The sequence below is a fragment of the Vigna angularis genome, chromosome 3 (assembly GCF_016808095.1).
Source record: "Vigna angularis cultivar LongXiaoDou No.4 chromosome 3, ASM1680809v1, whole genome shotgun sequence".
Classification (NCBI taxonomy): Eukaryota; Viridiplantae; Streptophyta; class Magnoliopsida; order Fabales; family Fabaceae; genus Vigna; species Vigna angularis.
In genome coordinates, this window is record NC_068972.1 from 8,032,374 (window position 1) to 8,044,679 (window position 12,306).

The following is a 12,306-nucleotide window of genomic DNA, read 5'->3' on the forward strand; positions in this document are numbered from 1 at the left end:
TTTCCGGCACCCGTCTACAGCCACTCCCCTCTCAACCCTTCCCATTTTCGCGGACTGACGACCCAACCCTAATTCCGCAAACCGCATAGCCTCCAAAAATCCTTGTCCCTAAAATTGAACCCTCTCAACCTTTCAAATTCTTCCCCAATACCATCCCACCCCCCTTTCTCCGCCTCCCGCAGCTCCGCTCCCCGGAGCAGCCCCAGCAGAAACGGCAGCGTTTGGAGTCTCCGGTGATCCCGTAGAGCAACCTGGCTCGACAACGCAGACAGAAGATGAGCGTGAAAATTCTCGAAGATTTGGAGGGTTCGAGGGTTGAATTGGCGGAACCAAACATAGATTTAGGTGATTGAGGAGAGACTGTCGGATGAGACAGTGGAGGATTCTGAATCTTAAGCTGGGATCCAAAGAGAATCATTCTGCTTTGTGACTTTGATGTTACTTCCCCAGGTCTATTGTCGTCAACAAGAGCATCAACAAGACCCTTTGAATCCAATTTATCCCAATAACGCTTGTGTTCGCCAACTGGGGTTCTGGGGCTGTTTGTTTCTGACCTGAAAGGGTTTTTCAAGCCAGACAAAGGCTTACTGTCGAGTATAGAGGTTGGACTCATCGCAGTCTCAGTTTCACACAACACTTTCGATGTGAAATTGGCGAATAGCTTAGGAGAACTGAAGAAAGACCATACCAAAATAATATAATTTCACCACGTTCCTAATGACACGTGTGTTAAAAATAACACTATCAGCATACCAGGTCATACAACACTTAACGCCGTTTCATCAATTTAACGGAAAGGTCCTATTTAATTCAATTTTACAAAAATAAGGACCCAATTGAAACGTCAAAAAAGAAAGGGTCCTATTTCAGATTCTGGACAAAAACAGGGACCTATTGAAACATTAAACCTAAATTTTACGTTTTTCCAGGCTCGGATCTGGATCGTTCAAAGTGAGTAATTTACTGTTTTGTTTTATTCTTAGAGGGTAGAGTAAAAATTCTGCCCAATTGAGTGCTAAAACATTTTTTGAAATTTAAAATGACCTTGTAAAACGGGAATAAAACCGTTTATGCTCAATTTATAATGGGTCAAAGAAAAGTGTTTAATATGTTGCCATTTTTTTTAAAAAATCACTTTAAAGATTTTTTTTATTCTATATGTAAATATCTTATTCTTAATGACGATTGATACGTATTGTTGGAACTTAGACTCGTGTACTGTAGTATATTTGTCAGATCATATATAAGTGAAAAACTAAAGAACTCATGTACAAGGTTAATCAAAACGTGAGTAGATTTTAATTAATTTTATTGTATTTAATGATATCTGTTCTAAAGTAATTTTCATTTAATTGATGTTTCAGTTTCTAAATTGCACGGATTTCTTCCTTTTGTTTTTCCAATTCTACTAAATGTGGTAGTAATATATGAATTTATTTTATTAAAGAGTAAAAATCAAATTTGGTACATGCAAAGCTGAGAAAAATGTAAATGGGTTTCTAATTAAATATTTCATGGAAATAGTTTTTTAAATATTATTTTTGTTTGCATGCTAGTCATTCTAATGGATGAATGATGTGTGTCAAGGAGGAAAGTTTTCTTTAACTTAAGTGACAACATATTACATCTAATTTAGTTATGTAAAAAAATCTGGGCTTTTAGAGTAAATACCTGATTGGGTGTCTGAAAGATTAAGGTAGTGACCAAGAGGTCTTTGAATAGGATTTGTAATATAAATGAGTTTTTATATATTAACAATATTAACTCGTTAGTTATTCCATTAATAAAAGAACAATTAATAGCACATAAATGGATGAAAGATCTCGCAAGGAAGAGAGTTTCTTTTTCTCTTATATGCTTCATGTACTCTTATATTAACGCAGTTTTTACATTTGTTGAATTAAAAGTTCCTCTAGTTTATATGATCTAGTTTTAGTAATACATGATGTTTTTTATTAGAGATTGTTCGGAACTCAAGTGTGAGTCTAAGTCTCTATTAGATAGAAATGAGAAAGTAGAGCACCTTATAAAGGTAAAAGACCCATTAACTCATTGTCTTAAGGTTTTGGATAAAGAGTGGTGTCGATCCCTTATATAGTTGGCTTAGATGTTATTAATGCGATGACCTCAAATTAATTATAATATTTAACACAAGTGTGAAAAAGAGTTGTTTTTATACTTATAAATGAACTCAATCTTGTAATTATTCATGTTGTTCCTCATTGAAAAGTTGTAATAGGTAGTAGATTGTTATGTAAAATATTGTACAGGAAATAATGTATTATTTAGATTCTGTCAGCCAATTTTCGCAAAGCGAAAGCCAAAATTCGCACTGCCAGAAAAAGAAAATTCGCATAGCGCACCAGTACCTGTGCGCTGAGCGAATAACATCAGTTAAAATACAGCAGTTAAGAAAATTCGCATAGCGCACCAGTACATGTGCACTAAGCGAATTAATGAATTTAAGTGACTTTAAAAGACGTGACAGAGCGACAGAAACATTATCTTCTAACAGAAGCTCCGGACAAAAGAAAGAAACGAAAACATCTGAGGAACTTCCAAAGACTACTTCAAGGCATCAAGACACCATTGTTGCAAGGGATTGCTTCAAATGTGTACGTTTTAGATGACTAGGAGTAGTTAAATTTCTCTTTCGTTAGGATTGGATGTAATGAACTCACTGTAATTTTCCTGCTCAATATATCGTTGTTCGTTCATATGCTCTTTCTTGAATTTGTTATCATTGTATGAAAATATAATGTTATTTGAATGTCTTTGATTACTGGAAAGTAACTTTGAACATGAACGAACGTAGATAGAGCACTTAAGTGATTTGGGATCTAGGGATAGACTCAATAACTTGATCATTCTTAACATCGGACTTAATGCAAATTGTATATTAAATTGACTAAGGGATTATCATTTTAATATATTAATTTAGAACTAGTTGTTAAGGAATTAGGACTAGTATGCCTTGATGTGAATGTTTGAATGAAGTAATGAAATATTGAATAGAGTTTTATATTCATATGATTCATGAAACCCAATTCCAACGAAGTTTCTTTTAAATATAATTCCTTGCACACCAACTGTTTGATAAAATTACCAAAAAGAGTTTCTTGTGTTGTTTTGTACACTTTGATGTCTAATTGAGTTATAAAAGGAAGAATTGTCATGTGTTGCACAAGTCCCTTGGGAGAACGATACTTTGAACTTACTCTATATTACTTGGAACGATTTGGTATACTTGCCAATAAGTTAACAAGTTTTTGGCGCCGCTGTCGGGGACTTGTGTTCCAACACAAGGCAATTTGGGCATTTATGACTCTTTTAGACTTTGTGTGAATTTTCCTTTTTAATGTTGTTGTGTATGCAGTTGGCTTTAGTTTTTTAAGACTTTCCATTGATTTAGTTTGAACTTAATGCTTGTCTCGGAGTACGCTTTAGAGCTTGATGTTGTTATTGAAAGTTCTTAGGAATGAGATTTTAGTAGCAGAACTAACTAAATCAAACCAGATGTGCAAATCACCAGGGATGGGGTTGTGTGTTTGGATTCACTGTTTTTGAACTTAAGGCAAGTTTGATGGACGTCTTACACCAAGGGATTGGGTGAGGGTTTATCATACTTAGGTAGGCACAACAAGAGGGATATGAGTGTTCTAACTTTAGAAAATAGGGAAAGTGGAATTCTTTGCCAATTGTATCTATGTTTTGTTTGTGTTTCTTTTATGCAATTTGCCTACAGATGTTTCTAGTTGTTGGAAGATCCTAGGGATGGGCTTTCAACAGCTGAAAGGGGAGTACTAAGTGATCTTGCAACAAGAGGGATCTGAGTGAGGTTATTTAAGAAATCCATTTCAATCATTTTGCATATTGGAATTGTTGTTTGGTTGGTGTGCTCATGTTCTGCAATTTTGTTTCTTCTATTCCTTATTTCTTTGTTTGTGTTTTTATTTTATTTTTCTATTTCACTTCTCTCTATGTTACTTTTTGCAAGTGCAGGTGCAGATAGAGTTATCTTCAATGTTTAGTTATGTTATTTATGTTTTGTAATATGTTTTGAACTATGTGTTAGTTGTAAAGACATGTGACTTTGTGATTTAATGGTTATGCATTGTCTTGATTAAGTTGATGTGATTCTTGAAAATGATAACACATATGACTGTGGTTGCAATGTGTTTCATATATTTTTATTTGTGTATGAGTATGTATGACCAGATCTGTGAGTGTTGAGAGCATATATTGATGGAGAGATATTGAGTTGTCTAGATATGGATTTGGTTTTTGCATGATTTTGATTCTACGTATATACACACACTCTTTGGTTAAGGATGAAAAAGGCCCTGTTTATTATTGATTATATAGCTACTTGGCCAGATAGGCTACCTTTAGACACTGTGATACATTTGTGAACCCTTTTGAGCCTTGAAAATTTTTTTTCCTTCCACCTTGAGCCTATTAGATGATATCCTACCTTACACCCTAGAAGATAACATGTATTATGTTTTAAAAGAGGTTAAGGTTGAATTCAAGTTTGTGGAAAGAAAAGATCAATAAAAAAAATATGATAAAAAAAAAGCTCAAAATGAAAGAAAAGGTTGAGCTGTGAAAGAAAATGGTATCTGATGAATGATATATTTTGGGATTTGAGTACTGGATTGGGAATTGAAGTTGTTCTCTTCTTAATAGGTGTCTTTGAATCCAAGAAAAACCATGATTCTTTTTCTAGCCAAGCCAAGCCTTAATCTGAAAAGACCTTTGGACTTAACCAATAGTGTGTGAAGTGTGTGAATCAAATGAAATGCAAAAGCTGGGGAAGTTCTATGTCAATTCTACTGTCATGTGAGGACAAACACTTGAGTGTGAGTAATGATAAATGCTGATCTGGTTGTTCATATTCTATGTACAGATGATTTTGTGAGTGATGCACCATGTCATACTTGTTTGAAATCTTTGGGAACGCATATGATTATTCTGATGTGCAGAGTCATTTTATCAAAATTTCAAATGTCTGTTGTGATGTTCATTTTCCTATGTGATTTCATGAGGGCATGAAATAGTTCAAGTTTGGGGGAGTTGATAAGTGTGAAAAAGAGTTGTTTTTATACTTATAAATGAACTCAATCTTGTAATTATTCATGTTGTTCCTCATTGAAAAGTTGTAATAGGTAGTAGATTGTTATGTAAAATATTGTACAGGAAATAATGTATTATTTAGATTCTGTCAGCCAATTTTCGCAAAGCGAAAGCCAAAATTCGCACTGCCAGAAAAAGAAAATTCGCATAGCGCACCAGTACCTGTGCGCTGAGCGAATAACATCAGTTAAAATACAGCAGTTAAGAAAATTCGCATAGCGCACCAGTACATGTGCGCTAAGCGAATTAATGAATTTAAGTGACTTTAAAAGACGTGACAGAGCGACAGAAACATTATCTTCTAACAGAAGCTCCGGACAAAAGAAAGAAACGAAAACATCTGAGGAACTTCCAAAGACTACTTCAAGGCATCAAGACACCATTGTTGCAAGGGATTGCTTCAAATGTGTACGTTTTAGATGACTAGGAGTAGTTAAATTTCTCTTTCGTTAGGATTGGATGTAATGAACTCACTGTAATTTTCCTGCTCAATATATCGTTGTTCGTTCATATGCTCTTTCTTGAATTTGTTATCATTGTATGAAAATATAATGTTATTTGAATGTCTTTGATTACTGGAAAGTAACTTTGAACATGAACGAACGTAGATAGAGCACTTAAGTGATTTGGGATCTAGGGATAGACTCAATAACTTGATCATTCTTAACATCGGACTTAATGCAAATTGTATATTAAATTGACTAAGGGATTATCATTTTAATATATTAATTTAGAACTAGTTGTTAAGGAATTAGGACTAGTATGCCTTGATGTGAATGTTTGAATGAAGTAATGAAATATTGAATAGAGTTTTATATTCATATGATTCATGAAACCCAATTCCAACGAAGTTTCTTTTAAATATAATTCCTTGCACACCAACTGTTTGATAAAATTACCAAAAAGAGTTTCTTGTATTGTTTTGTACACTTTGATGTCTAATTGAGTTATAAAAGGAAGAATTGTCATGTGTTGCACAAGTCCCTTGGGAGAACGATACTTTGAACTTACTCTATATTACTTGGAACGATTTGGTATACTTGCCAAAAAGTTAACAACACCTTAATCATAGAATATGATTTCAAAATCAAATTGAAAATCCATTTTTTCTTAATGCGTTTCACACATTTGTCATAGTTTGTGAAGCGAATTGAAAATGATATGATAGAGAAATTGGCATAATTGTGAGGTGAAAAAATAATTAGAATGGTTGTGGAGGTGGGATGACTTAGGTAAAACAGACAAAAGCTAGTTCCCAATAGTTTGCTTGTCCATGTCTCCAATGTTGGGTGCCTTCAAGCTAACTCCTAATCTGGCAATCACCATGTGGCAAACCCTTTTCATTCCTCTTTCTCGCTGATGGCGGGTTAATCATGGCCCTATGCTTGCTATCAAATGGAAATCCATTATACCATTCTTTCAATAATGATTCCTCAGTGGAACCCATTTCCACCCTAAAGTTTCATATTACCGTCATTTCTAAAATACCTAAAGTCAATAACTTATCTTAACAAATTTCTTTACATCAATATATTTATTAGCTTTCAATTTCGATTATATAAAATAAAATATGTATGTTCTATAGCCTTCAAACCAAGATACTCGTATTAGTATATTGGATTTCTTAAACAAATACTATATTTTTCGGTCCAGGTAAATATTTATAAGGAAATTATATTATATTATATTCTTTTGATGCAAGTAGAGAGAGAAGGGGGTAGAGGAAAGTTCGGATAATAATAAAAATAAAAAAGCGAAAACAAACTTAAAATCTCTTTACACGAATTGTCGCGGACTGTGATATGATATGCATGTTTGCGTTGTGTAAGGTCTGAATTTGAAAGAAGAGAGAGACATGGAAGCCGCGATGGGACTGATGCGGAGGATTCCGCCAAAACACACGGAAACTGCTCTCTCTGCACTTCTCAGCCTTATGCCTAACAACTCCTCCGATCTCCTCGCTCAAGTCGATCAGCCTCTCCAGGTCTCTCTCTCTTCAATCTTTATCCCAATTTCTGCAATTCACGAAATGCCATTTCTGGAACCATAAATAATTCAATTACGATATTTGCTCTTTCTTTAAATAGGGTTAAGGATATTTTTTGGGTGGAGTATGAATGTTGTGTCGCGATTTGCTTTCCCAACTTCTTGTTTTATTAAATTGTTGATGACAAAAGCAGGTTCTTTGCGATGTGGAATGCGGGAAGGAGTTCATTTTGTGTGAATACAACAGAGATGCAGACTCTTACAGGTTATTTTTTTCATAAACATCGCTATATCTGATTTCTGCTGGATTCAATATGCTTAGTGTGTGTTTTCAGGCATCTCTCTCTCTCTCTCTCTCTCTCTCTCTCTCTCTCTCTCTCTCTCTCTCTCTCTCTCTCTCTTTTGTGTGCGTGTGTGTCTACTTGATCGAGTAGCTTTTGTTTCCTCTGAAGCTAAATTGGGTGTGACCTTTATTTAGTCATTCTTTTGGTTGGACTCATAGCTAGGAGCTTGTACTGTGGGAATGTTACATCTAGTATGCCTCAACTTAGTTTGCTATAGCGTTTAAACATTTTTCTTTTAAAAGGGATTTAGCTCTATTTATGTCGATGTAAAGATATAGAAAATTGGTGGTGTCTGGAATCAGAGAACGAGAGGGGAAATGAAAGAAATTAATTTTCTTTCGTGAATGGTATATTGTTAATTTTGTGATTTTTTAAATATAAGGAAAAGACCATTGAATGCATTTACTGGCCTTTTGATGAATGTGGCTGTGTAGTAGAAAAACAACAGAATATTTTATGGAAAACTCGTTCTTCAAATGGAGACCGGTACAAATGTTTAATTGTGTGTTGCTAACTTGTTAAGTTCCTACCCCATAGACAGATCTGTAATTTATTTCTCTTGATTGTTCCCCCAAATTTTCCTTTTTAACGTGTTTACTATTTACGCACGGTTTAAACTTATTATTGACTGAATGTCTCTACAGATCACCTTGGTCAAATATATACCATCCACCATTAGAAGATGGGTCCCTTCCTTCTTTAAGGCTGCGGGAGCTGGAAGTTGAAGCAAATGACATATTTGCAATATATCGTGACCAGTGAGGTCCTTTACTTACCTCATCTTTAGAGCTTATGTGCTGTTTTTAGATGTCTTTTTAAGAAATCTTTTGTCCGTAGTAACTTATTTCCTAAGTTTGTGTGTTCTTGCTGTCTATCTGAATACAATTATTTAGCTATTTTGTTTTAAAACAATATGCACCATTAATGGATAATGTCATAGGTATTATGAAGGAGGCATTTCGTCAGTTTACATGTGGGAAGATGATAATGAAGGTTTCGTAGCATGCTTTTTAATAAAGAAAGGTGGGCCTGTTATTTGAGTAAACTCTAATGGAAGACACTGCTTACACTTGTGACCTTGTTTCTGATGTGATTTTTTTGCAATTCCATGATTAAAGATGGCTCAAAGACTGGGCAGGGTAGACGGGGATATTTAGAGGAAGGAGCATGGGATGCTATACATGTTATAGAGGTAAAGTATCATTCCATCGAAGACTAAGCACTGACAAATACAGCTGTATAACAACTTTTAATGCAATGAGGAACTATAACATCCCTATTTAGCTCTAAATTTTCAGAATATTTTCAGTAATTCTTAGCCCTACTTTTTTTGTTAATTTAGGTGGGACCAGAGGATGAAAACAACAATTATCGTTTGACCAGCACAGTTATGCTGACTCTGACTACAGATAACGAGTCATCTGGAACTTTCAGTTTATCTGGATCGATTAGACGTCAGGCATGTTCAATCAGAATTAGCTCGTGTTGCATGTTGGCAATTAGATCATTTAATTATCAGCTGTATGCTAATTTTCCTTTTTCCTTTCTTGAGAAGCCACGTCATGAACAATGTACCCTGATTGAATTACACGGTTTTTGTTTGATTAATGAAGAGTGCTAATATTCTTTCTTGCCATTAGCTCGAGTCATCTTTTTTTCTTTAGTTCTAATCCTAAATTAGTTCTCCTTATATTTAGATGAATATGAGACTATCAGTTGCCGATGGACATCTTTCTAACATGGGAAGGATGATTGAAGAAATGGAGAGTAAACTGAGGAACTCACTAGATCAGGTAATTTTTTTTATTATAGAATTCAAGCCTCAACTGCATACTTGTATTTGAGATTTTCTTTTTCCTGTTCTGTTACTGTTCTTTGGTAGGGGAAGGATTTGGGTATTTGTAAATTGCAGATATCCGTATGTTAATAATACACGTTACAGGTGTACTTTGGGAAAACAAGAGAAATGGTTTGCACACTGAGACCACCTTCTGAAGTGTCCCAGATGAGAATGCCCGAGAGCTGATGTGCCGTTGCATGGTGTAACAGAGAGAAATTACTGTTTCCTTCGTATGTTTTGGGTTATTGGCTGGTAACTTGTGTCACAATATTTGCAGTAGGTAGTTTTACTACGGTTGGTGGTTCGGATGGCCATCTTTTTATAGAGGTAGTTGTGTGTGTTGTTTGAGTGCCAATTGTTGCTTCTGTAGTGGATAAGCATCATGTTTGTTGTTGATACTTGAATGTTCAACGAAACAGTGAAATCCCCAAACTTGTTCTCACGAGAAATGCCCCATATGATGGATTATTTTATCATTGTTGGTATTATTAACCAGAAGTAACATATGACCGTGGGAATGAAAATGAATACCAGCCCGAGTAAGGTAACATCGTCCAGAATCATCATGGGCACGGCCAATTTTGATACCAATATATATTCAATAGATTTGTAATACTTAGATATACTAATTGCTTATATTCAAGTAGATGAAATGTGTTTTTTATTTTGTATTTTTCTTCAATGTTATCCGAATTAGAACAAATCGATTGGATTGACTAGGAATCAATCACTGGACTAACCTCCCTATTCGGTTATCTTGTAAAGAAGTGTAAAATCAGTTTGGTAGATTCCCATCTGGGCATAATTAGTTCTACTGGCTTAGTGGAAAAAGTTATATATTTTTTAATCAAAAAAATTTAATACTATGATGGTGATATTTTAGTCTAATGGTATGTTATTGATGGTTTGAAGCGCATTAAAAAGGTCTTCTAAACCACTATCTACCAAATTTAAATTTAATGACAATTACGTTATTGATTCATTAAATATAGTGAGTTCACAAAATTCTGATTTTAATATTTTTCTGTCAATTGTAAAAGTGCGCTTAAAAAATGTATTAAAGCATCTGTATTAGTATTTTTTTTCTTGATGATTGTATCAATTGTATTTTATTTTATTGTTAACTTGATTTGCTAATCAAAATCAGTACGCGTTGTTATTTTTTTTTCTTTGTTATGAGGTTTTATGTTTAATTTTTTAACATCTCATATTATGAGTTATTAGTTATGATATTTATCAGTAAGATTTAAATTACATATTATAAAATTATGAATATTACATTGTTTTTGTCTAATATTCTAAAATCTATTTATATGAAAAAAATTATTTAAATTTAAGCCGTTTAACTGCTTTTACATTGTTTTCGTTGCATCGGTCGCCCATTTGAAAATCCTAACATTTTTATTAACTAATACTTCAGTAATATTTTTCATTCAATTAATTATAAAATTAATAAAGTTCGTTAATATATTTTAAATTTTCTAAAGTTCTATTTTAAACTAATTTATGCTAGAAAACCTCCTTATTCATCACATTTTAGCGGGATATCCATTAGAATTACATTTTTTCATCCATGATACTCAAATTTAAGTAATTTCTTAATATGATCAAGTTCAATATCACTGAATCAATTAATAGTTGGTCTTAAAAGTGTACTTGAGAGCATTTATGTGTCAAAGATTAATATATTTTTTCAGAAGTAATATTAAAATATTTAATTTATTGATCTGTTCGATATTAAGACGAAAAGTCAAATATATTTATATTCTGAAAGTTGGGTTTTGCTCACTTAAAAGAAGAAACTTTAATTTTATTTCTTCTTCCCTCACAGACTATTATCTTTCTATCCCTTACAATAAGGCGATAATAATTATTTCTAAACCTATTAACATAACTTCTCACTAGCATAAAAGGGAACAGATTGAATGTTCTTAACTGAAACAATTGTCGTCTACTTTTTGCTACAATTCTTATATATAATATATATACACTATAATATAGAAAAACAAATATATATAACAATCATATTATGATAATATAATAATATGAATTCACGATTCATCAATTAAAAGAAATTATGATAATTATATAATTAAACAAAGCTATATAGGTTTAATTTGTGAATGAATTCGGTCCCCCACGAATTTGAGCTAGGTTGTGGTTGGAAAAAATGTAACTCTTTTTTATGGGTTAGTTTTCAACCTGGCTCACTTAGAACCTGACTCACATAAAATCCGGCTCATTCTATAGTGAGTCGGGTTGTTTCACCAACCCACCTAATTTAATTTAATTTAATTATTTATTATTTTGTATTTCAATATTATTAGTTAGCATTTTTATTATTATATTGTAGATGAGAAAAAAAATGTTTCAAGAGAAAAAAAAATATCATAGATTTATCTATTCAAAACTCTAATATTATGGATAGACAAGTGATACAAAAATTATCAATATTAAAAACTTATTTGTTCGTCTTTTGTGTTTGTTTTTATATTACGTTTAGATTGTATGATATTTTTTTATTTTGAATTATCTTTAGAGTTAGATTGAAATTTATTTAGATTTAAATTAGAAAAAGTATAATTTAAAAAAAAAAACTTATAATTAAGTAAGTGAACCGTGGTTAGTCGGACCGGGTTCGATGTTTTTCAACTCACTGATAAGTGAGTCGGGTTGGGTTGGTTCACTAAGTGATCAACCCTTAATTGGAATCCCTTACAATTAATTTAGATTTAATTATCGCCTTATGTTACTAAATTTATTTAGATTTATATATTATCAACCCAGCCCATTAAACCCTACTATACCATACCATCTTATTGGAATCTGAGTGAACCGGAACATCCGATACGAGAACAGATCAAAGAAGGTCTCTCATTGAGAGGCGCTAGCAGGGTGTGATCATATAAGTTTGTGTTGTTTTCGTATTTGATTGAAGAAGGACGGGCTCAAAAGCCTTGCCTACCCTTCTTCTTTATTCTCGAATTCAATCTGCTTCTG

At 33.2% G+C, this 12,306-nt stretch overlaps 1 protein-coding gene across 2 annotated transcripts; it reads left to right on the forward strand.

The window, feature by feature from the left end:
• The first annotated feature begins 6,860 nt into the window (after nucleotides 1–6,860).
• Nucleotides 6,861–9,782, forward strand: LOC108324929 (probable F-actin-capping protein subunit beta). 2 transcript variants are annotated; one of them, XM_017557882.2, is made up of 8 exons: nucleotides 6,871–7,120; nucleotides 7,317–7,387; nucleotides 8,111–8,224; nucleotides 8,407–8,489; nucleotides 8,585–8,658; nucleotides 8,809–8,925; nucleotides 9,164–9,259; nucleotides 9,409–9,782. In XM_017557882.2, the coding sequence occupies exons 1-8, from the start codon at nucleotides 6,992–6,994 to the stop codon at nucleotides 9,490–9,492; spliced, it is 768 nt and encodes a 255-aa protein (XP_017413371.1). In that variant the 5' UTR covers nucleotides 6,871–6,991; the 3' UTR covers nucleotides 9,493–9,782. The 2 variants fall into 2 exon arrangements, with proteins under 2 accessions (XP_052731486.1, XP_017413371.1); XM_052875526.1 differs by lacking the exon at nucleotides 9,409–9,782 and having other exon boundaries at nucleotides 6,861–7,120; nucleotides 8,809–8,987.
• The last annotated feature ends 2,524 nt before the right edge of the window (nucleotides 9,783–12,306 follow it).

What these genes read in the sequence shown, in the direction of transcription:
- LOC108324929 (XM_017557882.2), top strand. Translation starts at nt 6,992, where the DNA reads ATGGAAGCCGCGATGGGACTGATGCGGAGGATTCCGCCAAAACACACG. An exon ending in AGAGATGCAGACTCTTACAG is followed by an intron (nt 7,388 to 8,110) that starts GTTATTTTTTTC and finishes ATGTCTCTACAG; the next exon opens with ATCACCTTGGTCAAATATAT. An exon ending in ATGCTTTTTAATAAAGAAAG is followed by an intron (nt 8,490 to 8,584) that starts GTGGGCCTGTTA and finishes CCATGATTAAAG; the next exon opens with ATGGCTCAAAGACTGGGCAG.